The sequence below is a fragment of the Melozone crissalis genome, unplaced genomic scaffold (assembly GCF_028551555.1).
Source record: "Melozone crissalis strain CALT ecotype California unplaced genomic scaffold, PUWL_Pcris_2 ptg000026l_1, whole genome shotgun sequence".
Classification (NCBI taxonomy): Eukaryota; Metazoa; Chordata; class Aves; order Passeriformes; family Passerellidae; genus Melozone; species Melozone crissalis.
The window spans coordinates 931,102-954,766 of record NW_026535804.1 but is presented as its reverse complement, the minus strand read 5'-3'; the positions used below and the strand labels follow the sequence as shown (position 1 = coordinate 954,766).

The window sequence follows — 23,665 nt, the reverse complement described above, 5'->3', positions numbered from 1 at the left end:
ACCTTCTCTTACAAATGAACCGGGTTTTTATTCACATCCCTTATAAAGTGCAGAGAGTTCACCGCCACCCCGGAAGGGTTCTGGTGCTGTCAACTTGGCAATAATTTCCATTTGGTGGTGTCGCAGCCCAGGTCACAGCTGTCACTCAGCCTCAGCAGCAGCTCTGGCAGCAACAATCCAAGCTTGATTTGTGACTGAAAACTCAGCTACATTCATTTAGCCAATGTACACCTGAAATACCCTTTTGGGATTTTGGAAGCAAAATCATCAAGTTAAAAAGGAAAAATTACAAAAAATATAGAATGCTATAAAGTAAGAAAATAAGATTTATAACAGTTTTTTTTTAAAATAAAAATCTCTCCTGTCAGATATAGCAGTATATATTCTGCAGTTCAGAATTGATGGTGATTTGTGGACATTATCATTGCCAGGTTCCCACTCCACCCCACAGATTTAGGTACGGACTAGTTGATGCCATGCTGCTGTATCCAATTCCTGTTAAAGCTCTCATCCTTCATCGCCTTTACCAGCCAGTCCTTCTCGCTCTCCTCCTCAGAGTCACTCATTTCACTGGAATCCGCAGCCAGCAGCCGGGAATAATTAATTTTCCTCTGCCGGGGCAATCTGGATCTGACAATTAGGGAGAAGATGATCCAGATCCCGAGCCCCACGCAGCTGGCCCGGAGCAGCACGGGCAGCCCGAGGCGCTGCACCACAAACCCTGCCCCGAGGCTGCCCAGGCCGGCCCCAGCCGTGCCCAGCGCCCGCAGCAGGGCGAGCAGGGCGCGCTCGGTGCCCGGCGTGGCCACGTCCCGCACTGTCGCCTGCGTGTGGCACCGCAGGGCCCCGCTGCCGAGGCCGGACAGGGCCTGCAGGGGCAGCGCTGCCCAGGGCACCCGGAGCAGGGAATAGCTCAGGAGCTGCGCTGCCAGCGCGCCCAGGCCCAGCGCCTCTGCCCCGCCGCCCGGCAGCGCCCGCAGCAGCCGCGGCCCCAGCGGGTGAAGCGCCAGCTCTGCCAGCGGCCCCAGCGCCACCCAGAGCCCCACGAGCAGCTCGCTGCCGCCCTGGTCCTGCAGCTGCCACGGGAGGAAGTTGTGGCTGGCAGAGCTGGCGGCGCCCACGAGGACCAGGGTGCCCGCAAAGAGTAGCGCCCGGCCGTGCCCCCGCAGCAGGGACAGCGCCTTAGGCAGCCCGGGAGCGCGGGGGCTCCGCCTGGGAATGGAGCTGGGAAAGGAGATGCTGACCGTCACGGAGAGCACGGCCAGCACAGCGTAGGCGTAGAAGTGCACGGCCAGGCGGGGGATGGAGCCGCCCAGGGAGCAGGGCAGCCGATCCACCAGCACGGACACGCCGCACGCCCCGGCGGCTGCACCCACACAGCCCCACGGCCACAGCCCCCCGTGCCTGTCCGTGGCGTCCACAAAGTCCAGGTACTCATACACACTCTCATCCATGGCCCGTTCCAGGGACGTGGCCAGCAGCTCCCAAAGCACCACGGCGCCCAGGACCATGAGAAAAACCCGGTACTGTCTGTCCTGGGAGATGCTCTGCACTGCCTCCAAGCTGGCATCTCCAGAGTCTGAAAGGTTTTCAGGCACATGGGTATCTCCAACGGCGGGAGGAGCTGTTTTAAACAAAGCTGGCTCTTTACCCTCAGTGGCATTTAGGCTTTCCTCAGCATTATCAGCAGGATCGGTATCAGTAGAACCCGGAGTTTCCTCCTGGAGCCCAGGGAAGGGAGGGCTGTAGGACGCCGGCCCTCCTGGTTCCGGTGTCTGCGGATCGATGCCTTTCACCGTCCGGCCAGAGCGACCATCCGAGGAGCCTTTTCCCTTTGGATCACCTTCCCCAGCCCCTCTGCCGCGTTCCTGAAGCGCACCTGCTGTGCCCAACAGCCCCTGGGAGGCTGAACTGCCCAGAGCGGGTTCCCTGCTCGCTGCCACCACGTCAGCAGCCCTGGTCCCGGCTCGCCCTGGCACAGCTCTGGTGTGCGGCACAGCGCTCGGGTTCAGCGCGCTGTCACTGCTCCTGCCGGGGCTGGGCACTGCGGTGGGCACCGGGCTGGGCACCGGGCTGGGCAGAGCGGAGGGGAGCCCGGAGGGCAGCGGGGCGGGCAGGGAGCCGGGCAGGCCGAGCTGCAGGCTGCAGCCCGTGTGCGCCGTGTCCCCCGCGGGCGGGATGAGGGTGAGCGCCAGGCTGGCCCCGGCCGAGCCCAGCGCCGTGCCCAGCAGCAGCAGGGGCCGCCCGGCGCGGCCCCGCGGGCAGCACAGCGGCACGGCCAGCGCCGCCAGCAGCCGCGCCCCGGCCGCGGCCCCCACCAGCGGCGCGGGCAGCCCGAGCAGCCGCAGGTAGAGCGGCAGGAAGGGCTCGGCGCAGCCGCGGCCCGCGCCCTGCAGCCCCCGGAACAGCGCGGCCAGCGCCAGCGCCCGGCCCACGTCCCAGCGCTCGCTCATGGCCCCCGCAGCATGGCCTCACCCGCCGGCAGCGCCGCCGCTCCCCGCCGGGCCCGATCCCGGCAGGGCGGAGCCGCCGCACCTGCGGCACCGGGGCGCCACCGGCCCGGCAGCACCTGCCCCGCCACGGCACCGGCGGGGGCGCAGCGCCGTCTGCGGGCCGGGCCGGGAATGGGCCGGGACCGGAACGGGAACGGCCCGGGACCAGCACGGGAACGGCCCGGGAACAGCACGGGAATGGTCTGGAACCGACACGGGAATGGCCCAGCACCGGTACAGGAGCGGCCCAGGACTGATACGGGAACAGCCCGGTACTGACAGGGAATGGCCCCGTACTGGCACAGGGATGGCCCGGTATCAGCACGGGGATGGCCCAGGACCGGCACGAGGATGTCCCGGTACTGGCACGGGGGTGTCCCGGCGCGTCCCCTCCCGCAGGTCCCGGGATGCTCGGGCTGGAGCGGCCACAGCGCTCATCCGGCCCCGGGGCCCCGCACAGGCCGGGGAGCGGCGGCCGCGGTTCCGCTGGGCTCGGAGGGGCCCTGCCCGGGGCTCGCCCTTCTCCCCGCCCGCCGGGGCGCGGGGGACACGGATGGGAGCCACAGGAGCCATGTGCATCCCAGCCATGTGCAAACACACAACAACCACCAACGGCAGCTTCAGCTGGGGTTTGTCCTTATTTCTTTCAATTGGCACTAAAAGGATTGCACCCTCCGGTTTAAGTCATCCATGACACCTATACAAATAATTTATCATCCATCTACATAAATTACAGCTATACAGAACAAATTCTGACCCCAGCCTAGCTCCAAGCCTTTTGGCTTTCTGAGCCTTTTCTCTGTGTGTGCAAACCCCACAGGGAAGCCCTGAGGAGGCAGAGGGGTGCAGAGGGGTCACCCCTTAAAGCTCACACGATCCCAAAAACAGCAGCTGCTCGTGCAGAGGTTTCCTGAGGTGCCCGAGAGCTCCTGCTGCTCCTCAGCTTCCATCGAGGCACAATGTTTGATGCCCCAGTCTGGCACAGAGCTTGTGAGGTGAAAACCTGAGCCCTGCTGGGCTGTGAGACATCTCCAAAGGGAACATTGCTGCTGCCAGCTGCCCTGGGCTCCCCAGGACAGGCAACACCACCTCCCACGGATCTGCCTTGTTCTTCCTGAATGGAGAGCTCAAAGCTTTTCCCTGACCTATGCAAAAGGTGAAAAGCTCAGTCCTGTGGCATGGCTGTGCCCTTGGCATGGTCACACATGTCACAGGGCAAGGTTGTTCCTTTGGCAGAGGCATGGGGCCAGTGCCACACTGTCACAGGGCAGGGCTGTGCTCTTGGCAGGGGCATGGGGCCATTGTCACACTGTCACACTGTCACCAGCAGGGCTGTGCCCTTGGCAGGGGTTGTCAGCAATTGTCACATATGTCACAGGGCAGGGCTGTGCCCTCTGAGCCCATCCACCTCTGCTCTCCCCACCATTGCCATGTAGAGTCCCCACTGGTGGCTTTCAGAGTTTTCTCTCCCCGTGTGCTCTGTGCTGGCCCCACATCGTAACCCACAGCACCTCTTCCTGTCCCCTTCAGGGGATGACTCCTGCGAAAGTGTTGATGGGCAGCAGCAGAGACTTGGGCAGGTATTTCACCAGCCCCACGTCCTCTGTTTCCTCAGGGCTGCATTTCGTGGTCCTCGTCTTCTGCAGGCAGTAGCTGGGCTCGAGGCAGGGAGACACCTCCAGGCTGGAAGGGCACAGAGCACATTTCCTGTGATGGGATCTGTGAGCAAAGCCCAGCTCTGCCCCTGCCAGCCACAGCTGCATTTGTGCTCTCTGCAGCTGGGGCTGACTGCAGAGATGGGCTGCTGGGTGCCAGTGTCTGACACACCCCGAGCTCAGTGAGACTCAGGCATTCACAGTTTGTGTTGGCTGGGCCCTGAACCCTGAGCACATCCCGTGTCCCTGCAGCTCCCCAGGCCCATCAGCCCAGCCATGGCCGCAGGGCTGGGTGCTCTGCCCCCCTGCCCCTGCTGGAGAGCCCCGGGGGATGCAGGCAGTGCAGAGAGCATCAGCATCCTGATACATTCATAGCTCAGGAGATCTGAGCTCTGCTTGGCCCTGGCGGTGCCTGCTTTTCTCCTGCCTCAACGACAGCACCTTTTGTGTAAAGGACACATTATTTCTCACACCACCTCCCAAAATACAAATGTAGGAGAGCCCCTGCGTCCCTGCTGTCCCTGGAGAAGGAATGGGGCTTTGTCAGGGGTGAGGACCAGGGCTCCCTGTCCGAGGGGAGGCAGGAGATGTTCAGAGCCAGGATTCTCACCCGATCACGTCCCTGTAGGTTCTCCTGCTGTCCTTGTCCAGCCGCACAGTGAAGGGTCTCTGCTCTGGGCTCCTGACCTTGATGCTGCGAGTTCTGAACCTGTGTGCCACAGCCTGCATGGGGACAGCAGGGACAGCCTGTGAGGGTGTCCCTGCCCTCCCTGGGCTGCGTGCTGTGGTGACAGGGACAGACAATGCCATTGCTCTGGTTTTCTTTTTTAACCTCAGATGTGACACAGAGAGAATCCTTTGTCTGGATTCAGAACCTGGCCCTGACCAGCAGGGATAGCAGTGACCAGCAGGGATAGCAGTGACCAGCAGGGATGAGAGTGACCAGCAGGGATGGCACTGACCAGCAGAGATGGCACCCAGGGTGTCTGGAGTTTTGGCTTAAACATCCAGACTTTTCCACAGAATACAATTGCAGGGTGGCCCCAAAGCCCTCTCCTCCCCACAGGGTTGCCCCTTTCCCTGCTGTTGAGGGGAGTCTGACCCTGAGGATCCCACAGGTACTCACTGAGAACGAGCGTCCTGCCAAGTTGCTGGTCCTGATGATTTCAGTGATGGTCACAGTGAGGCAGCCCTGGCCTGGGACAGAAGCAGAGGTTGGGCTGAGGCCAGGGCACAGCCTCAGCTCAGCTCTGGGGCCAGGGCACAGCCTCAGCTCAGCTCTGGGGGCCCTGCCCCACATTTGGGTGCACTATGGACACACAGGACTGCAGCAGGCTCCAAGGACATGGGAATTGTGTGGGATCATGCTCGGGGTGGAAAGCTGGCCCAGTGCTAAGGGGCAGCTGGAAGAGGAAGACTGGAGCAGAGGGAAGATGCTGGAATCCTGTCTGAGCCTCAGACACGTCATTCCTGAGAAAACCCCAACCAGACCGTGGGGACAGCAATATTCCTGTCACTGGTTCCACCCCAGAGCCCAGACACAGCTGGCACCAAGGGCCATGGGCAGATTCACTGCCCTGAGCACCAGGAACCCCAGGAAGGAGGAAGAACCCACCTGCAGCCTCCTCTGCAGGGATGGCTTTCATCAGCAGGCCCGTGGAGCGCAGGGACAGCGCCAGCTCCTTCTGCCGCCCACTGAGCACGACCTGCGGGCAAGGGGAGAGCCCTGGCAGTGCCCTGACAAAGTCCTGACAATGCCCTGGCAGTGCCCTGGCAGTGCCCTGGCAATCAGTGCCCTGGCAATGCCCTGACAATCAATGCCCTGGCAGTGCCCTGGCCATCCATGCCCTGGCAATCACTGCTCTGGCAATCAATGCCCTGGCAGTGCCCTGGCAATGTCCTGACAATGCCCTGGCAGTGCTCTGGCAATGCCCTGGCAGTGCCCTGGCAGTGCCCTGGCAATCAGTGCCCTGGCAATCAATGCCCTGGCAGTGCCCCGGCAGGGCTGGGCACAGCCTGTCACAAGCACAGGGGAGCTCACAGGTCCAGCACAGCCCCCTGTCCTTGCCTGACAGCAGTTCCAGAGGAAGGAGGGAGGGTCAGTGCCCTTTTAGGAGATGTGTGCCCTGCTGGGGCAGAGATTGGGGGTGCAGGGGCCCCACTCACCCTCCTGCAGGTCACTGTGAGGTCCATGCCAGGCCCATCCAGGGTGCTTTTCCTCTTGGTCGTGCTCAGCTCTGCCAGGAGGGAACCAGGTGGGGTTGGATCTCCCTCCTCTCACCTGTCTGTGCTCAGCAGAGAGGGATCCCCATTGGGCTGAGCCCCTCAGTGTCTCACCATGGCCTCCTGTCACACTCTGTCCCTTCTGTCCCTGTCTTGGCGGCTGGGGCTCTGTGCCAGTGGGACAGGCTCACTGCAGGCTCTGTGCCAGCCTCAGTGACAAACATCCCCTGGATTGGGCACCAGAGTGCACTGACAGGGGCTGGGTGACAAACATCCCCTGGATTGGGCACTGACAGAGGGGCTGGATGGCACTGCTGGAACTCAGTGTGGCACTGCTGCCACAGCCTCCAAGGACTCCTGCTCCATCCCTGGCAGCTGGAGGAGCTGGGTTTCTAACAGGAAAACATCTGGCTGTGAATCCCAGCTTGTTTCCTCAACTGAATCAGGGCTCAGGTCCCGCTCCTGAGTGCCCTGGAGCCGACCAGAGGCTCAGACTGCAAACCCTGGCTGGGCCAGGAGCCAGCGGCCACCAGGGCTCACATCAGCCTGATCTCCTGGTGGAGGTGGTCAGGGAGGCCTGGCCAGGAACAAGGAGCGCTGCCCAGAGCCTGGAGCTCTGCGGGCTGAGGGGGGCCCTGGGCATGGCAGGAGCCCTGTCCGGGCTGGTGGGACACACACACCTCTGTGGGAGGGGCTGTCCTGCACCTGGGTCAGCAGCTCCGTCAGGAACACGTCCTCAGCTGGCTCCTGGGCTGGGTCCTGGAACAGCACCTGGAAGAGAGGGACAGCCCTGAGAGACACACTCCTAGGAGGAACATCCCTGACAGGAACAGCCCTGGGAGGTACAGCCCTGAGAGGAACAGCCCTGAGAGGAGCTCTGGGAGTAACATCCCTGGGAGCAACAGCCCTGAGAGGATGCTCACGAACATCTCAGGGATGTTCCTCCACATCCCTTACAGGAACAGCCCTGAGGGACACATCCCTGACAGGAACAGCCCTGAGAGACACAGCCCTGACAGGAACACCCCTGGCGACATCTCCTCTGTCACCCTGAGGTGTCACACGAGGCTTGTACCCTGGACAGCCTCTCCAGAGCAGCCCCAGGGGGCTGGGAGCTGACCCTGGCTCTCAGGGTCCCTGTGGGGTGAGGAGCTGCCCTGGCTCCATTTCCTGAGCTCCAGGAGGGTGGGGAGCCTTGCCAGAGGCACGGGGACCTGGCCAGCCCAGCCACGGGCAGTGTCCCCTGCCACTGGATGTCACTGTGCCCTCGGAGATGAGTCACTCCCATTGCCCAGGCCAGGCTGAGCCGCTGCTGAGCTTCAGGGGACGCTGTTCCTCTCTGACCCAACCTCAGTGCCAGCTCACCCAAACCCTGGGGATTATTTCCCTTTCACGGGCCTGAAGTGGGCAGGATGTGCAGAGCAGGTCCTGGAGATCCCGTCCCAGCCACTCTGCAATAGGTGCCACAGTGAGCAGATAAAAGGAGCTCTGTGCCTGAGCTTTGGAGGGGCTGCCAGAGGAGCAGGGAGGGAAGGGTTAATGTTGTATGCTCAAATTTAGCACTTTGCTCTCCTATCAAATGCCAGCCCTTGCTCTGATAGCACCTCAGAGTGCTATCAGAGTGCAGAGTGCAGGAAATCCATCAAAGGGTGCCGCAGGAAGCCCTGCAAAGCCCCTGCAGGTACAGGGGGTGCTGGCACAGCAGAGCCCTGCTCCCTGCCAGCATTCAGAGCAGCAGGAACTGGGCTCCTGAGCACCCCGAGCCCTGGGGGGGATTTCAAGGCTCCCTTTGCTGGGCTGAGATCCCCAAATGGCCCTGCCAGGGGCACTGGCTCAGCTGAGCTCCAGGGTCACGGGCTGGGGAACAGGGATCAGGCTGGGATCAGCTGAGCTGAGCTCCAGGATCATGGGCTGGGGAATGGGGATCAATCTGGGATCAGCTGAGCTGAGCTCCAGGGTCACGGGCTGGGGAATGGGGACCCAGGCTGGGATCTGCTGGGAGCCCCCTCTGGCTCTGCCCAGCTCTGCCAGCCCCTGCAGGGCTGCTGGAGGCTGGCCCGTGCCAGCTGTGCCACCCACCTTGACAGAGTGCACCTGGAAGCAGACGGGCTGCGTGCCCATGCGGGCGTAGTAGGCGATGACGTCGGTGAGGAACGGGTCGGTCACCAGGGCCCTGCTGGGCTGGGGGACAAACCACAGGCTGGCTCAGCCCTGCCACTTCTCAGAAACCCTGCCACGAGGCCTCACACCCTCCTGGGCACCGAGGGAGGGATGAGCTGTCCTCTGGCCCTGCCACTCACAGGGAGTGGGAGCTGCGCCCCCCTCGCAGCCCTTTCTGTGTGGGCTGGCAGAGGTGTCTCAAACTGCCAGGAAATGACAGCTGGGGGGATTTCAGCACAAGGTTTCTTTCTTGAAATCTGCCATTTCCTGTCCTCTGATCAAAAAACCCCACCACAGCAAATGGCTTTTGTGGGCTGGGGCAGTGTCAGACACGGGCACCTCCTGGGGAGGGTTTGGAGGGGAAATCTCTGCCTGGGGCGAAGAGCCCTGCAGGGCCTGGGGAGGGTCTGGAAGGGAAATGTCTGGGGATGGAGAGCCCTGCAGGGCCTGGGGAGGGTTTGGAAAATATCTGGGGATGGAGAGCCCCGCAGGGCCTGGGGAGGGTTTGGAGAGGAAATCTCTCTGGGGATGGAGAGGCCTGCAGGGCACAGAGCCCTCCTCAGGGTTTGCAGGGTTAATCTCCCTGGGGATGGAGAGCCCTGCAGGGCACAGAGCCCTCCCCAGGGGCTGCAGGTGTTTTCAGGACGTGGGAAGGTTTTCCTCCTACCATGGTGGCCAGCTTGGGGATCATGTGGCCCAGGGTGTTGATGTTGCTCTCGTACCAGGGGTCAGCCCTGCCCAGGTACCCGGCCACCTCACACAGCTCCTCAGGGTCAGTGTGTTCCTGGGGGAAATGCAGCTCACAGCCACAGCTCACAGCCACAGCCTGGGACCGCGGACAGACAGGAATTCCCAATTCCATCCCCCGACAGACAGGAATTCCCGATCCCTGCTCTCCCCATCCCCGGACAGACAGGAATTCCCGATCCCATCCCCGGACAGACAGGAATTCCCGATCCCTGCTCTCCCCCGGCACTCACAGCCGCCGAGGGCTGGGGCTGCCCCGGCACCACGGGGATGTGGTAGAACTGCAGGTCCAGCCGGGGCGTCAGGAACACTCTGCGGGCTTCTCGCTTCCTGAAACGCGAACGGAGATGTCCCGAGGGCGGGGGCAGAAGGGGGCACCCGGGCACGGCTGGGCAGTGCCAGGACACGGTGGCTGCTCTGCCACCTGTGCCCCTCGCTGCCTCCTTTCCCGGGATGTGCCCTGGGCTCCCAGATCAAGCAAAGGGAGGTGATGGGGAGGAGTTTTTATCAGGGCCTGGTGTCCCTGTGCACCCAGCTCTGCTCCCAGGCTGCCCACACGGTCACCCACCCCAGCCGGGGACAGCCAGCTGGGAAACAGCTTCTCGGTGGGATTTTTCCCTTGGCACAGAAAAACACCTTGTCTCGTTTGTTTCTTGTTTAACCCAGCCCCCGGACAGAGGGGAGGACACGCTGTGTGCATCACCTGGGCCCCGAGAGCCGCCGGTGCCAGCCGGGTGCGTTTGGGAGCCGCACACGGGATCAGAGCCTGCCCCGGGCACCGCCGAGCCCCAGGCCCAGCCCGCCCCCAGCCCCCCGGCTGCTCCCACAGCCCCAGCCCCAGCCCCAGCCCCAGCCCGCCCTCAGCCCCAGCCCCCCGGCTGCTCCCACAGCCCAAAGCCCCGCTGCGCTGCCGTCCCCCCGAGCCCGCAGTACCTGAGCGAGAGGAAGGCTTGTGCCAGGCGGCCCAGGACGCGATCGTCGCCCAGCAGCACCACGCGGGCGGTGTGCAGCCTCTGCAGCGGGGCCGCGGGCTCGGGGGGCACCCCCGCCCTCCCGGGGGGCTTCCCGGGGGCCTTCCCGCCGCCGGCCTGCAGCAGGGCCACGCTGTCCAGCGGGGACGGCTTCTTCTTGATGCCGCCCTTCCTGTGCAGCCGGGAGCGCTCGCACGGCTCCTCCGGCGCGGGCAGGTCCCGCTCGATGCCGCTGTCCGTGGACAGCACCGAGAAGCGGCTCTGGCCGCAGCAGCCGCAGCCCGGCAGCGGGTCCGGCATCTCCAGGGGCTCCGGCTCCTGCCCCGGGCACTCGGGCTCGCAGCTCTGCGACAGCGGCCGCAGGAACAGCACCAGCTCCTTCCCTGCGGGCACGGGGAGCCTGAGCGGGGACAGGGGCACAGGGGGGCACAGAGGGGCACAGAGGGGCACAGCTTCCCTCCCCTCAGAGAACCCGCAGAGCAGAGGGCTCCGAGGGCAGCCAGTCCTCAGCCCCACCTCCCATTGGGAAATCTTGGTGCTGCTCCAGCCCCAGAACCCCAGACTGGTTCGGGTTGGAGGGGACCTTGGGGATCATCCTCATTCCCAACCTTGCCATGACAGGGACCCCTTCCACCAGAGCAGGCTGCTCACAGCTCCATCCAGCCTGGCCTTGGGCACTGCCAGGGGCACCCACAGGCGCTCTGAGCACTGCCAGGGGCACCCACAGGTGCTCTTGGCACCTCCTGCAGCAGCCTCAGCTCCTTCCCCCTCCTCCTCACCCAGAAGGAGGCCAGGGGCAGTCAGACCCATCTCCACGAGCCTGGCTCCGGCACAGTGGTGCCCAAACTCCCTGCCCAAGGGTCAGGGCTCAGTGACCCCTCTGGGACAGGACCCCCAGGCTCAGACACCCCCTGCACCCCCGGGGCACTCACAGAGCTGCTCATCCTCTGTCCACAGGTGGAAGCTGATGTTGGGGCTGGGCAGAGGAGTGCCCTGCAGCCCTTCCTGGGGATCATTCCCTGGGAAAACAAGGATGCTTGGGGCATTTCCCCACACAGGAGCACGAGCCCCAGTGCTGAGCACTGGCTGGGGCAGCCCTGGGGCTCTCGCAGCCCAGAGCTCCTGGGGTGAGGCCAGATGTGAGACTAGAGGGCCCCTGCTCTCACAGAGCCATCACTGAGTGTCTGCAGCAATGCTGGGAGGGAGAAATGGAAACTGGGCCACGGGCAGGAGTGACACAGGGACACAGGGGACACCAGGGCTCCCTGTCCCTTGGGAATATCTGCCTGGGCTCACCTGCAGGAGAGGAGCCCATAAGGCCGTGGTAGATCCTCTCCAGCCGCGCCGTGTGCTGGCCCCGCTCTGAGCCCCCCTCGCTGCCCTCCACGGCCGCCACCACCTGCTGGAACCAGTGCTCCAGGTCCCCCGGGGGCAGGGCCTGTGGGGACAGGGGCTGTGAGCGCCTGGAAACAGGAATGGTCCTCGGCCAGGGCAGCGGGAGGGACAGGGAGAGCAAACGGGTCCTGCAGAGAGTGATCCCTGCAGGGAGAACAAGTCCTGCAGAAAGTGATTCTTGGGGACACCAATGTCCTCCTGTCCCCAGCAGAGACGCTGGCTGTGCTGGCTGCTCACAGCTCCTTTGGGCGCAGCTTGGCAGCTGAAGGGCACCTGGGGCATCCTCAGCAGTGCTGGCACCTGGGTGACCCTCGGGACATGGGGACAGCAGGCACACGGAGGTGACCTTGGAGGGGAAATTGCTGAGAGCCCCTGCAGTTTCTGAGGCAGACTTTGGTGCCACTGCAGCCCCACAGCTCCTTCCAGGAGGGTTTGCAGAAGATTGACTGAAACCTTTCCCCTGAGATGTTCCTGCAGTGCCCAGGGCTCCCAGAGGAGCTGACAGAGTCTCTGTCTCAGCCTTGCTGGGCAAAACCAGCACTGAGACTGAAGGTTCCACCTCTGGCTCTGCTGCTTTCCATCCGAAGGGTGTCTGAGCTCAGCTCTGGGGCTGCCACCAGCACTGGGGAGCTGGGGGTTTCTCCACTTGCCAAAACACCTTTTGCATCTCCAGAGTGTGCAGAGCAGGAGCAGGGGAGCAGGGGAGGAGGAGCTGCTGCAGTACCTGGAGGCGGGCCCGGAGGCCGGGGGTGTCGCAGGTGTCCCCCAGGGCCGCCTGCAGGGCGTGGGTGACCACGCAGCTCATGCAGCCCCGCGGGCTCTGCGACACCTGGGCAGCCTCGGTGTCCACGGCCAGAGCCCTGCAGATGGCTTCGGGCAGCAGCTCAGGGTCAGCAAAGATGAAAATCCTGCGCGGGAAAGGGGGAGATGCAGCCTCACATCAGAGACCCCAGGCTGGCAGGAGCAGCTCCCATCTCACATCTCACATCTCACTTTTTCCATTGTTGCTGTTCCCCTTCTCCACCCTGTGTGCCCCCCGAGGGCAGCTCCCTGCCTCCCAGAATAATCGGGACACAGCAGAATGTGTCCCCCTGATGCAATCCCAGTGTCCCCAAGGCCACAAGGCTCAGCCCCAGGGTGGCTGTTCCAACCAAGAGTGCTGGGAAAGGACGGGGTTCCCTGAGAGACCCCGAAATGACAGCACAGCCCCTTCCAAGGGGCAGCACTCACCTCTCCAGGCAGGGGAAGGGGCACAGCCCACCCCAGGGCAGCACTCACCTCTCCTGGCAGGGGAAGGCGGCGCTGTGCAGGCTCTGCTCGGAGATGACCATCCTTTGGTACAGGGTCCCTGCGAAGCACAGACACACTCGGTAGGAGCAGCACAGCCTTGGGGCAGCCAGCCCGGGCTGCTCCCGGCTCCGCAGCCTGAGGAGGCTCTGCCAAGGCGGGGAACACCCGCTGAGCTCAGCTCAAACAGCCAAGAGCTGGGCCAGAGATAAAAACAGCCCGGGACAAAGATAGCCCAGGCTCCCGAAAAAGAAACCCCCGTGTGTTCCGGGTGATTTCCTGTGTTTCCCTTCCTTTGTTTGGGGCATTAGAAGCAGCGGAGATGCAGGCAGGAGGGAGAGCTCTGTCCCCAGGGCCACGTGGGGACGGTGTCTGGGGACATGTGAGGAGCACCAGGGGATTCTGGATTAGGAGAGAGGCCCTGCCCTGCCCTGGCTGAGGCTCCATCCCTGCCCTGGCTCAGGGACAATCCCCCTGGGATCCCCGTGCTGCCCCAGGGGAGCCCTGCTGGAGATTCCCCTTGTGCACCCTGAGCCACCCCTGCACCCAAGCTCAGGGGACACAAAGGTGCCCTTTGGAGCCAAAGCAGTGCTGGGGAGGAGAGCTGGGGCTGCTGGGGGGGGCTGAGGCTCCCCAGAAGGACATCAAAACTCCCCAGCAGGTTTGTCCTGCTTCCCCTGCCCCTCACAGGGTGTCTGCACCCTGCTCTGCTCTAAAGGATTGTTTGAAAGGCTCCTATAAAAGAAAACCTGAACTGGAGGATCTTTAATGAGAGCAGAGCAAAAGAACACAGAGAAAAAAGAAGCCAGGTGTTCCCTGCAGCCCCAGTGACACCTCAGTGCCCACGGGGCTGCTTTAGAGCTGATCAGCCCTGCCAGCCCCCCTTACCTGGGGCTGCCCTCTCCAGCTGCAGCCTGCTGGCATAGTCCAGCCCGATGGTGCAGAAGGGCTTGGGCAGGGTCAGCAGCCTCTTGCAGAAGTCATAAACCCTGGCACAGAGCTCGTCAGGGATGCAGGGAGCCTGCAGGGGCACAGGGAGGTGACAGGGAGGCGACAGGCAGTGACCCCTGAATCTGCCCCAGTACAGCCCCCGGGCTGGGAGGGCACCAAACTCACTGCACAGCATTCACTCTGGATTTAAATGCAAAATGTGGGGCAGAATCAGGCCCTGCAGGGGTTTGGGAGCCTCCAGCAATGCCCACTGGAGCCTGGGCACACATTTGCTTTTCCAGGTTGTGGCTTCCTGCAGGCACTGAAAGGCAGAGTCTGGCACTCCGTGTGCCACAGGGACATGGGAGTGCCCTCCCTGTGCCACAGGGACACGGGAGATGCCCAGCTGAGCCCGCCCAGGGCCGTCCCAGGGCTCTGCTGGCTCTGAGTGGCTCCAGGTGGCCTCTCCTGTGCCCTGCTGTCCCCGGGTGCTGCCCCAGGCTGTTCCCTCACCTGGATCAAGGTGTACATCAGCGTGTGCAGCAGGGGGATGATGTAGTGCCGCAGGTCCCCTCGCTCTGCCTGTGGGAGCAGAGGCAGGGTGGGCACAGTCAGCTCACTGCGCTGGGCACAGCAGCCCCAGAGCCCCCAGCGTGGGCCAGGCTCTCTGGGGTGGCACCGTCCCCTCCCTGGGGTGGCACTGTCCCCTCTGTAGGGTGGCACTGTCCCCTCCCCGGGGTGGCACTGTCCCCTCCCTGGGGTGGCACTGTCCCCTCTCTAGGGTGGCACTGTCACCTCTCGAGGTGGCACTGTCCCCTCCCCGCGGTGGCTGTCCCCTCCTGGGGTGGCACTGTCCCCTCCCCGGGGTGGCACTGTCCCCTCCTGGGGTGGCACTCACCCTCTCCAGCTCCTTCACCAGGATGCTGACCAGGACACAGCTGGTTCTGGGGTTCTGGTCCATTCTCTTGTGCAGGGTCCAGCGCAGCATTCCTGAGGGGGGACAGACGGGGTGGGGCTGCAGGGGTGACGGTCACACAGGGTGACACAGGGTGACAGACACTGCTGGGGCACGGATGCAGCTGATGAAGAATGAGCGGAGCTGCCGTGTCCCGCTGTCAGGGAAGAAGGGAGGAGCGGGGCCGGGGCAGGAGCGGGGCCGGGGCAGGAGCGGGGCCGGGGCAGGCGGGGCCGGGGCAGGAGCGGGGCCGGGGCAGGAGCGGGGCTGGGGCAGGCGGGGCTGGGGCAGGAGCGGGGCCGGGGCAGGCGGGGCTGGGGCAGGCGGTGCCCGCTGTGCCCGGGCAGGGGCAGTGCTCACCTCGGTCGCTCTGGCAGGACGGGTGGTGCCCGTCCAGCTCCCGCAGCAGCGCCCGCACCCGCCGCAGGATGTCCGACTCCAGCTCTGCAAGGGACAGCGACACCTGAGCAGGGACAGCACCCCCGGGGGTGGGGGGGGGACAGCCCAGACAGAGCCCGGGGACAGCCCAGACAGAGCCCGGACAGAGCCCGGACAGAGCCCTCCCCACAGCATCAGAGCCCTCCGAGCCCTCAGAGCTGTGATGGAAACTGCAGAGCTGTGCCCAGGGCTGCTGGAGCGGGTCGGGAGGTGCCACAGAGTGACATAGACTGACACAGAGTGACCCAGAGTGACACAGAGTGACACAGAACTCCAGAAGTGCCATCCAACCTGGGAGGTTCTGCCTGCCTGTCTCACTCCAGCCTGTCTCACCCCCTGCCTTCCAGAGCTTCTCCTGGCAGCCTGCTCCTCTTTACAGGTGTGCAGAGGATAAAAAGCTGAACTTTCTCTTCATTATATCACCTTAAACGTGATATCATTGCCTCGTGGATGTGGTTAATGAAATAACTGATTTCTTCATCCCTTTCTGTGAGCAAGCACAGGCCCAGCCTGCCGCTCCCAGCTGGGCTGGCTGTGCTGAACTTGATGCCTCAAATTCTTGCAGGCTCTCTGTTAGATCCCTCAGCCATCTTTTGAAGCAGAGAGAGTTAAACATTTGGCCATAATCTCACTTTTGGCTCACAGATAAGTGTGAACTGTTCAGAAATGCCCCTTTGGATGCAGGCTCTGCTGCCTTTCCAGCAGCAGAGCCTGGGAATGACTTTGGGGCTGTGTTGCAGAACAGACCCAGGCTCAGGGCCAGCAGTGCTGCCCTGCTGAGGTCTGTGTGTGCACAGGGAGCCCCATCCCTGCCACGGCACAAAAACACCCCCAGGACTCTCGTTTAGGAGGTGTTATTGGAGAAATGTCTCAGAAACTGCTCTTTCCTCACCCTTGGTTTCCCCTCAGGGATTTTGGGAAGCTCCCCATGTCCCTCTCCTGTTTATTGGTTTGGGAATTCCGCCTCAAAGGGCTGTTTGAAATGTGCTGCTCTTTTCCTTTGTGAGTGTTTGTAACCAGGGGAGGCTTTTCCTGAGCTTCGCTCTCAGCCCTGGCTTCTCCTGCTCATCAAAGCAGCCCCAGCGCCGAGGGTCCCTCACGGGGCACAGCAAAGAGTCCGACCCAGCACAAACAAGAGGCACTTTGATCTAAAAACAGCGAAAAATAAACCCAGCAACAAAGAGCAGGGGCTTGGAAATGGAATAAAACCTTTCAGCATTGACCCTGAGAGATCAACAGCACCTCTGAAACAGCGTGAAAATGAAACATGGGGGGAATGGACTGGAATAAACACACACACACACACACACACACAGAATAGTACTATAAAATAAAAAATAAAATATACTACTATAAAATAAAAAACCCTAAAATATACTACTATAAAATTAAATAATAATAATAATTTTAAAATTTACTACTATAAAATAAAAAATAAATTATAATAACATATATTACTATAAAATAAAAAAGAATAATAATAGTAAAATATAATACTATAAAATAAAAATAATAAAATCTACTGCTATAAAATAAAAAATATATTATAATAAAATATACTACTATAAAATATAAAATAAAAATCATAATAAAATATACCACTATAAAATAAAAAATTACTACTATCAAATAAAAAATTAAAATAAAATATACTACTATTAAATGAACTACTTTAAAACTCAAATGTTTTGTCAGCTGTGAGTGCCCCTGCACTGCTCTGTGCTCATTTCCCACCTTCCAGCAGCACCCGGCAGCACCTTGGGCAGCACCCGGTGTTTGAACAGAGGGCAGGGGTGTAAGGGGTGGCTGAGGGGGATTCCCCAGCTCCCCCTCCCCGCACGGGGCTCAGCATCACGCACCTGAGCTGTCCATGGCCGGGCCGGGCTGCAGCTCCTGGGGCACCAGCGCGGGGCCGCTCACGGCGCTGGGGCATGGCCCTGCAGGGAACGGGAACAGCGGGCTCAGGTGGGTGCAGAGCGGGCTCAGGGTGAGCCGGGGGAGCACGAAGGGGCCGGGACCCCCTGGGACCCCGTGGAAACCCCTGGGACACCCTGGGACCCCATGGGACCCCGTGGGACCAGGACAGAGCCCGAGGGGAGCACGGGCGGTGTTTGGGGGAGAATGCCCAGCTCGGGGCTGCTGGCACTGCCAGTCCCGGGGCTGGAGCTGCTGGGTGAGCACGGCGCTCCCCGGAGCTGTGAGACCCCCGGAGCTCGGAGCCCCCCGGAGCTCGGAGCCCCCCGGAACTCAGAGCCCCCCAGAGCTGTGAGACCCCCGGAGCTGTGAGACCCCCGGAGCTGTGAGACCTCCGGAGCTCGGAGACCCCGGAGCTGTGAGACCCCTGGAGCTGTGAGACCCTCGGAGCTGTGAGACCCCTGGAGCTCGGAGACCCCCGGAGCTCGGCGCTCCCCGGAGCACGGACACCCCCGGAGCCCGGAGCCCCCCGGCCCGGGCCGGCTGCTCTGGGCGCTGCCGGAGGAAGCAGCCGCTCGCTGAGTGCGGCCCAAGGTGTCGGTGGCTCCCCACATCCGCATCCTCCTGGCGCTGCGGGGGCGGGCGCTGCCGGCCTCCCACAGCTTCCAAATTTAGCCAAGAGCAACGTGAGCCCGAGAAACGCCGCTCCCCGCTTCACCTGCCTGCCCCAAAGGGCTCCTTCTGCTCCCCGGCAGCAGAGAGCAGCTGAGGCTGAGCCCTCAGTGCACGGCTTGCTCCCAGTGCTTGGGTGTCCCGGGAAAATCCAACAAAAAGAGATCAAACAGGTCCCCAGCAGGCTCAGAACCAGTCACACTGTCCGGGGGACAGGCAGGAGTTGTGGGAGGGGAGGAGGAGAGGACACAACAGGAACAGGCTCTGAGGAACTCTGGGGTCAGGCAGGGTCCGGCCAGCTCCAGCCACTGCTTCTCCCTGGCCAGGACCTGCACAGGAACCCAAACAAGCAGAAATTCCCCCGTTTCATGGGGATGTTCCTGACCAACACAGGAACCCAAAGGAGCAGAAATTCCCTCTTTTCCCTGGGAATGTTCCTGACCAGCACAGGAATCCAAACGAGCAGAAATTTCCCCTTTTCCCTGTGAATGTTTCTGACCAGCACAGGAACACGAACGAGCAGAAATTGCCCCTTTCATGGGGATGTTTCTGACCAGCACAGGAACCCAAACAAGCAGAAATTCCCCTTTTCCCTGGGAACGTTTCTGACCAGCAGAAGAACCCAAAGGAGCAGAAATTCCCCTTTTCATGCGGATGTTCCTGACCAGCACAGGAACCCAAACTAGCAGAAATTCCCCCTTTTCCCTGGATGTTCTCTGCCTGCTGCGCTCCCCAGGGTGGGGGCACAGCCCCTCAGCCCTGCTGTGCCCATTGCAGACCCAGAAGGGCAGCAGGGATGATGCCAGCCCACACGAAGGGCTCTGGGCACCTGAGCTCCCCTCCAGGCAGCCTCTCTGTGTGCCTCAGCCCTCCTGAGAGCATCTCTGACCCCAGGAATGGGAGCTGTCCCCAATTCTGGGCATGGACCCTGAGCTGGTCCCAGCCCCTGCTGGACTCAGCCCCTTTCCCTGGAGCCCCTCCCTGCTCCAGGAAGGCTGGGAAGGTTCCCTGGCCCACACCAGGAGGGCTCTGTGCCCTCTGTCCCCTCATTCCCCTCATCCCCTGCAGCAGGCATGAGGCACAACTCATCCATCCCCGGGTGTTCTGCTGTCTGCCAGCTCAGCAAGACCGGAGCCTTCTCTGCATTCATCCCACTTCTCTGCAGAGCTGCAAATCTCTGCTTCCTCCCTGCAATTCTTAAAATACCCATGGCATCAGCTGGATTTTATTCCTTTTGCAGGGAAAAAAAATGAAAAAGGAAGGGCAAGAAGAAGAAGAGTTTCAATTCTGCTTTCAGGCCTCAATAATCCTGAGATTCGTGGGACAAAAATCCCAAATTACCCCAAAGCCACCTCCCCTAAGAGTTTGGGGCAGTTTTGGGGAACACCTGGCTCTAGTCTTAAAAATGCAGGACATGGCAGTGAAAGTGCAGCTCTCCTTGGATCCTGGCAGATAAATTCATGAATTAAAGGGAATTGCAGGGTTAAAGGGAACTCTCCTGTTCCAAACTGACCTGGCTGAGCACAGGGTACTGAGCACCCCACAAAGCCTCCTCAGCCTCTCCTCTGCAGGGCAGCAGCCTGGGGGCCCAGGGTCAGAGCAGTTTGTACCAGAGCTCCACCTCAGCCCAGCCAATCCCAGGTGAAGCTCTGTCCCATTGTGGGATCCTTCAGCCTCTGCCTCCTCTCACCTCTCCATCCTCCCCCTGCTCGTCCCACTGAGGCTCCTTCCTCCCAAGCAGGGATCCCATTTACCGGGCCCAGGAGCGCACAAGGAAATTGTCACCTCCTCCAGGGCTGTCCCTTCCCTAATCCTTATGGGCAGGGGGGAACACTGAGACATGAGACACCACCCTGAATGGTGGGGACACCACCCCAGGGCTGGGGACACCCCCAGCTCTCTCTCCCTTCTCTTGGGCTGATCACGAGCACCAAAGGCGCTGTCACCAGGTGAGTTCCACAGCTCAAACATCGCCCTGGTGGCCTTTGGGCGTTTCTGCGGAGTCCTGGGCAGCAACAGGGACAGCCAGCAGGTCACTGTCCCCACGGGGTCATGCTCTGTGTCCTGCAGGGAGGAGGATCCCCGTCCACCCAGCCCTGGGCTCATCCCTGCAGGAGAGCACAGCCCTGTCCCCCTAAGGGACATCTCCAACCATGGCAGGGGCTGGAGCTCAGCCTTGGGGAGCCCTCGGGGTGGGACTGAAACCCCCCCTGAGGGATGGGGACCTGTCCATGCAGGGGAGCCACTCCAGCCCCACGTGGTGACTCAGGCTGCCCCCTGGAAATGTGCGCTGGCTCCCAAAAACCTCTTTCTCTGTGTCACCATCAACACTCGGAAATCACTAAACCCCAACCACCCCCGGCCAGGTGAAACACAGAAATAGAGAGGCACAGAAATAGCTGAAGAGAAGCAGAAATAGCTGAAGCCACGGAAGAAAACCCAACCCCAAACCCCTGGGTGCTGGGAGCTGGGCTGGCAGCAAACGAGGCTGCCCTGGGAAGCTCCAGCACGTCCGGGATCCTGTCCCCGCTCCCGGCACACCCCAAATGCCGTACCTGGAGCCGGGCTGGTCCCTGTCGCCCTCCCCGCCTGCCCAGGGCCAGCGCAGCCCCAGCAGGACGCGGAGCGCACCCCGAGCTCTGTCCCGTTCTATTTATCCGCTCCAAAGGCGCCTCCCCACGCCTCCCGCAGCCCGTGTTTAGTTACCAACTCACCGCCCGGGCACGCTGAGCTTTATCCTGGGGCTGTTTGGCAGCGCAGGGGCAGTGACAGAGAAAGCCCCGCCTCGCACGGGCACAGAGCGGCTCTGCCACCCCGCCTCAGCCCTCTCCTAGCCCAGCTCAGCCCCCTCCCAGGGCACCTCAGCCCCTTCTGAGCCCACCTCAGCCCTGCCCACCGCCCCGGCCCCAGCCGGGGGGATCGCACCGGTACCATCGGCAGCGACTCCAGCTCCGGAGCGTCCCGCGGGGGCGGCGGGCAGCGCTCAGCCCGATCCGACCGGACCCGCGTGGGCTCGGTGGCGTCGCGGCACGGCAGCTGGGCTGGGACAGCCCCGGCCCGTCCCCCGTGCCGCCCTCCCGCGCTCCTGCGGGCGAGGCTGGCTCTGAGAGCGGCGGCACAGCCTGGCACGGCCCCGGTACCGCCCAGCCCGGGATGGCTCCGGGAACCGGCACGGCTGGAGCGGGGTGGGGAGGGATGGGATGGGATGGGATGGGATGGGATGGGATGGGATGGGATGGGGATGGGGATGGGATGGGGATGGGATGGGATGGGATGGGATGGGGATGAGGATGGGGATGAGGATGGGGATGGGATGGCATGAGGATAGGGATGGGATGGGATGGGGATGGGGATGGGATGTGATGGGATGGGGATGAGGATAGGGATGGGATGGGATGGGATGGGGATGGGGATGGGGATGGGATGGCATGAGGATGGGGATGGGGATGGGAATGGGGATGGGGATGGGGATGGGAATGGGGATGGGATGGGATCAGGAGGGGGATGTGGCAGCTGAAGGGCCGTGTCCCCCAAGCCGCCCTGGGGATCTGACATCGCATCCTCTGAGCTGCACCAAACTGCAGCTGGCAGCTCCTGAACGCTGAGAAACGGCTCCAGCAGCATCCTTGATCCCTTAACCCCTTACATCCCTCACACCCTCAGCCCTGGAGCTGCAGGGGACCCCAGCAGAGGCAGATGTCCCATTTGTCCCCTCCTCTCAAAGCCTGTCTGTGCAGCATGTTCTGCTTCTGGGCAAAACTTTGGCTACGAAACCCAAGCCCCATAGAAAGATGCCCTGGCCCCTTCCTGGCCCCCTTGGTCTCGCTGCTGGAGTGGACAGAGCTGCAGGAGAGCTGGCAGTGCCACGTGGGGCACTGGGGCCCAGCCTGAGCCCCTGCTGCTCTCATTGCCAGATTTAACTGCAGCCCTGCTCCCACCAGCTCGGAGATGGAAGCAGATGCTCTCCCTCGGGCTCTCACTGCCAAGGAGGAGAATCTGGAGCCCAGACTCGGCTTTCCAGCACCTCCTTAGGGCTCCATTTGCCTGCTGGCTGCTGGGGGAAGGCTCAGCCCTGCCAGGGGGTCCTGCCCGTGCAGGGGGGAGCACGGATGGATCCTGGGGCCAGCTCAGGGATGAAACTGCAGTGCACTGGCCCTGCAGTGAGTGCTCACCAGCCATGGCTCTGCATGGCCCCCAGCCTTTGCTGGAGCTGTGCAAGTCCAGCAGCTTCCTGGACACCAGCGGCTGTTTGGAGACTTCCTTGCCAACGTCACATTTCATTCTTCCCAAGGAAAGGAAAGAGTTTTCCGGAAACAGCAGCTTTTTAGATTTAGCATCTCTTTCCATCCCCGGAGTCGGCTTTGGAAAAACAATCACAGGGAAAAAATAGGTGTGATCTGAGAGCCACTGCCAGGACTGTGCTCACAAACAGCCCAGCAAGCACCTGAGGGGGAATTAAAGGCAGGGAGGGCTCAGGGTACCAATCGCGGCCCACCTGAGAGGGGCCAGGCTGCTTTCCCGGGCTGGGAGGGGCTGTGGGTGGCGCAGCTGATCCCAGCCTGCCTCAGAGTCATTCCCTGGGCATTCCCTCCTTTGGACAGGGCTGACACCAGCCCTGGGACAGCCCTGCCCTGTCACACTCTCTGCGCAGGGTCCCAGTGCCCCGCTCCGTGCAGGGTCACAGCACTGCCCTCTCCATTCCCCAGCCCCTGCTGGCAGCTGCCCTCAGGTGGCCACGGTGGAGGTGACCTGGGAGGGTACAGAGGAACGGCCTGGGGTGACCAGAGTGACTCCAGCATGCTGTCCATGGCACCCAGCCCCGTGTGCCCGGCCTGGGGGGGCTGACCTGGCACCCTGGGGACACAGAGGGATGTGACAGCTGCGGGCAGGGAGGGCACAGAGAAACCCTTAGCAAGGAAGGGATGAGGGTTTAGGGTTGCACCAGGATAACGAGGTCAAAAAGGGGATTTAATTACAGGGCACGGGCACCAACAGCCCCCTCTGCTTTCAACTCCAGCCTGTCCTGAAGAACCACAGTACCCTGCCCCTCAATCACACCTGGCTCAGAACAGATCCTGGAGCAGCTCCCCGCCCCTCAATCATCCCCGGCCCCTCAATCACCCCCGGCCCAGCACAGACCCCGCAGCATCTCTCTGCTTGCACAGCTCCTGTGGAAAGGAGCAGCATCCCGAGCAGGTGGCTGGCCGCGGGATCTGGCTCTGAGCAGCGCGGGGATGCCGAGGGTGCACTCGGCAGAGCACAGAGCCCTGCGCGCCGCAGACTTGGCTCACGTGCGTTTGTTCGCAGCTCGGCCCGAGCCCGCAGATTTTTGTTTCCTTTCTGGCCGGGGCCGCGCTCTGTGCTCGTTATCGCCGCTGCCATCGCTCTTTATTGCCCTGTCACCGCTGCTCGGCCCCCGGGGACAGCCCAGGCGCCGGGCCGAGGCCAGGGCAGCCACGGGACTGCGCACACAGCCAGTGCCAGCACGGGCATCACCCCCGGGCAGCCGTGCCAACACAGCCAGCACAGCCCCGGGCACGGGCAGTGGGCACAGGGAGCCCGGGGGTGGCACTGGGCAGGGGACTGTCCCTTACAGCAGAGCAGAACAAAGCTGAGCAGCGCGGGCTGGCGCCGCAGCAGCCCCCGGCATGGGGTGGAGCTCACACAGACACACACACACTCACACAGACACTCACTCACACACACACACGCACACACACACTCTCACACACACGCACTCACACACTCACACACACTCACTCACACACACACTCACACACTCACACACACACGCTCACTCACACATACACACTCACACACACACAC

At 62.2% G+C, this 23,665-nt stretch overlaps 2 protein-coding genes across 2 annotated transcripts in view; both read right to left on the bottom strand.

The window, feature by feature from the left end:
* The window catches only part of PIK3R6 (phosphoinositide-3-kinase regulatory subunit 6), a 258,611-nt gene extending 241,326 nt beyond the window's left edge, over positions 1–17,285 (bottom strand). Inside the window, exons 1-19 of the mRNA XM_054278961.1 lie at positions 17,113–17,285; positions 15,176–15,259; positions 14,759–14,850; positions 14,374–14,442; positions 13,819–13,951; positions 12,922–12,991; positions 12,368–12,551; positions 11,545–11,686; positions 11,181–11,267; positions 10,211–10,631; positions 9,475–9,607; positions 9,198–9,314; positions 8,450–8,551; positions 7,051–7,141; positions 6,314–6,384; positions 5,763–5,853; positions 5,274–5,344; positions 4,758–4,870; positions 3,250–4,175 (exon numbers count right to left, since the gene is read on the bottom strand). Coding sequence (XP_054134936.1) covers positions 4,019–4,175; positions 4,758–4,870; positions 5,274–5,344; positions 5,763–5,853; positions 6,314–6,384; positions 7,051–7,141; positions 8,450–8,551; positions 9,198–9,314; positions 9,475–9,607; positions 10,211–10,631; positions 11,181–11,267; positions 11,545–11,686; positions 12,368–12,551; positions 12,922–12,991; positions 13,819–13,951; positions 14,374–14,442; positions 14,759–14,850; positions 15,176–15,259; positions 17,113–17,125 — 2,241 coding nt within the window. The 5' untranslated portion in view covers positions 17,126–17,285 and the 3' untranslated portion in view covers positions 3,250–4,018. The remainder of the gene's footprint in view (positions 1–3,249; positions 4,176–4,757; positions 4,871–5,273; positions 5,345–5,762; positions 5,854–6,313; positions 6,385–7,050; positions 7,142–8,449; positions 8,552–9,197; positions 9,315–9,474; positions 9,608–10,210; positions 10,632–11,180; positions 11,268–11,544; positions 11,687–12,367; positions 12,552–12,921; positions 12,992–13,818; positions 13,952–14,373; positions 14,443–14,758; positions 14,851–15,175; positions 15,260–17,112) is intronic.
* On the bottom strand, positions 465–2,453 carry MFSD6L (major facilitator superfamily domain containing 6 like). Its single transcript, XM_054278557.1, has one exon. The coding sequence runs from the start codon at positions 2,451–2,453 to the stop codon at positions 465–467; it is 1,989 nt and encodes a 662-aa protein (XP_054134532.1).
* Positions 17,286–23,665: the final 6,380 nt, after the last annotated feature.

What these genes read in the sequence shown, in the direction of transcription:
- MFSD6L (XM_054278557.1), bottom strand. Translation starts at nt 2,453, where the DNA reads ATGAGCGAGCGCTGGGACGTGGGCCGGGCGCTGGCGCTGGCCGCGCTG.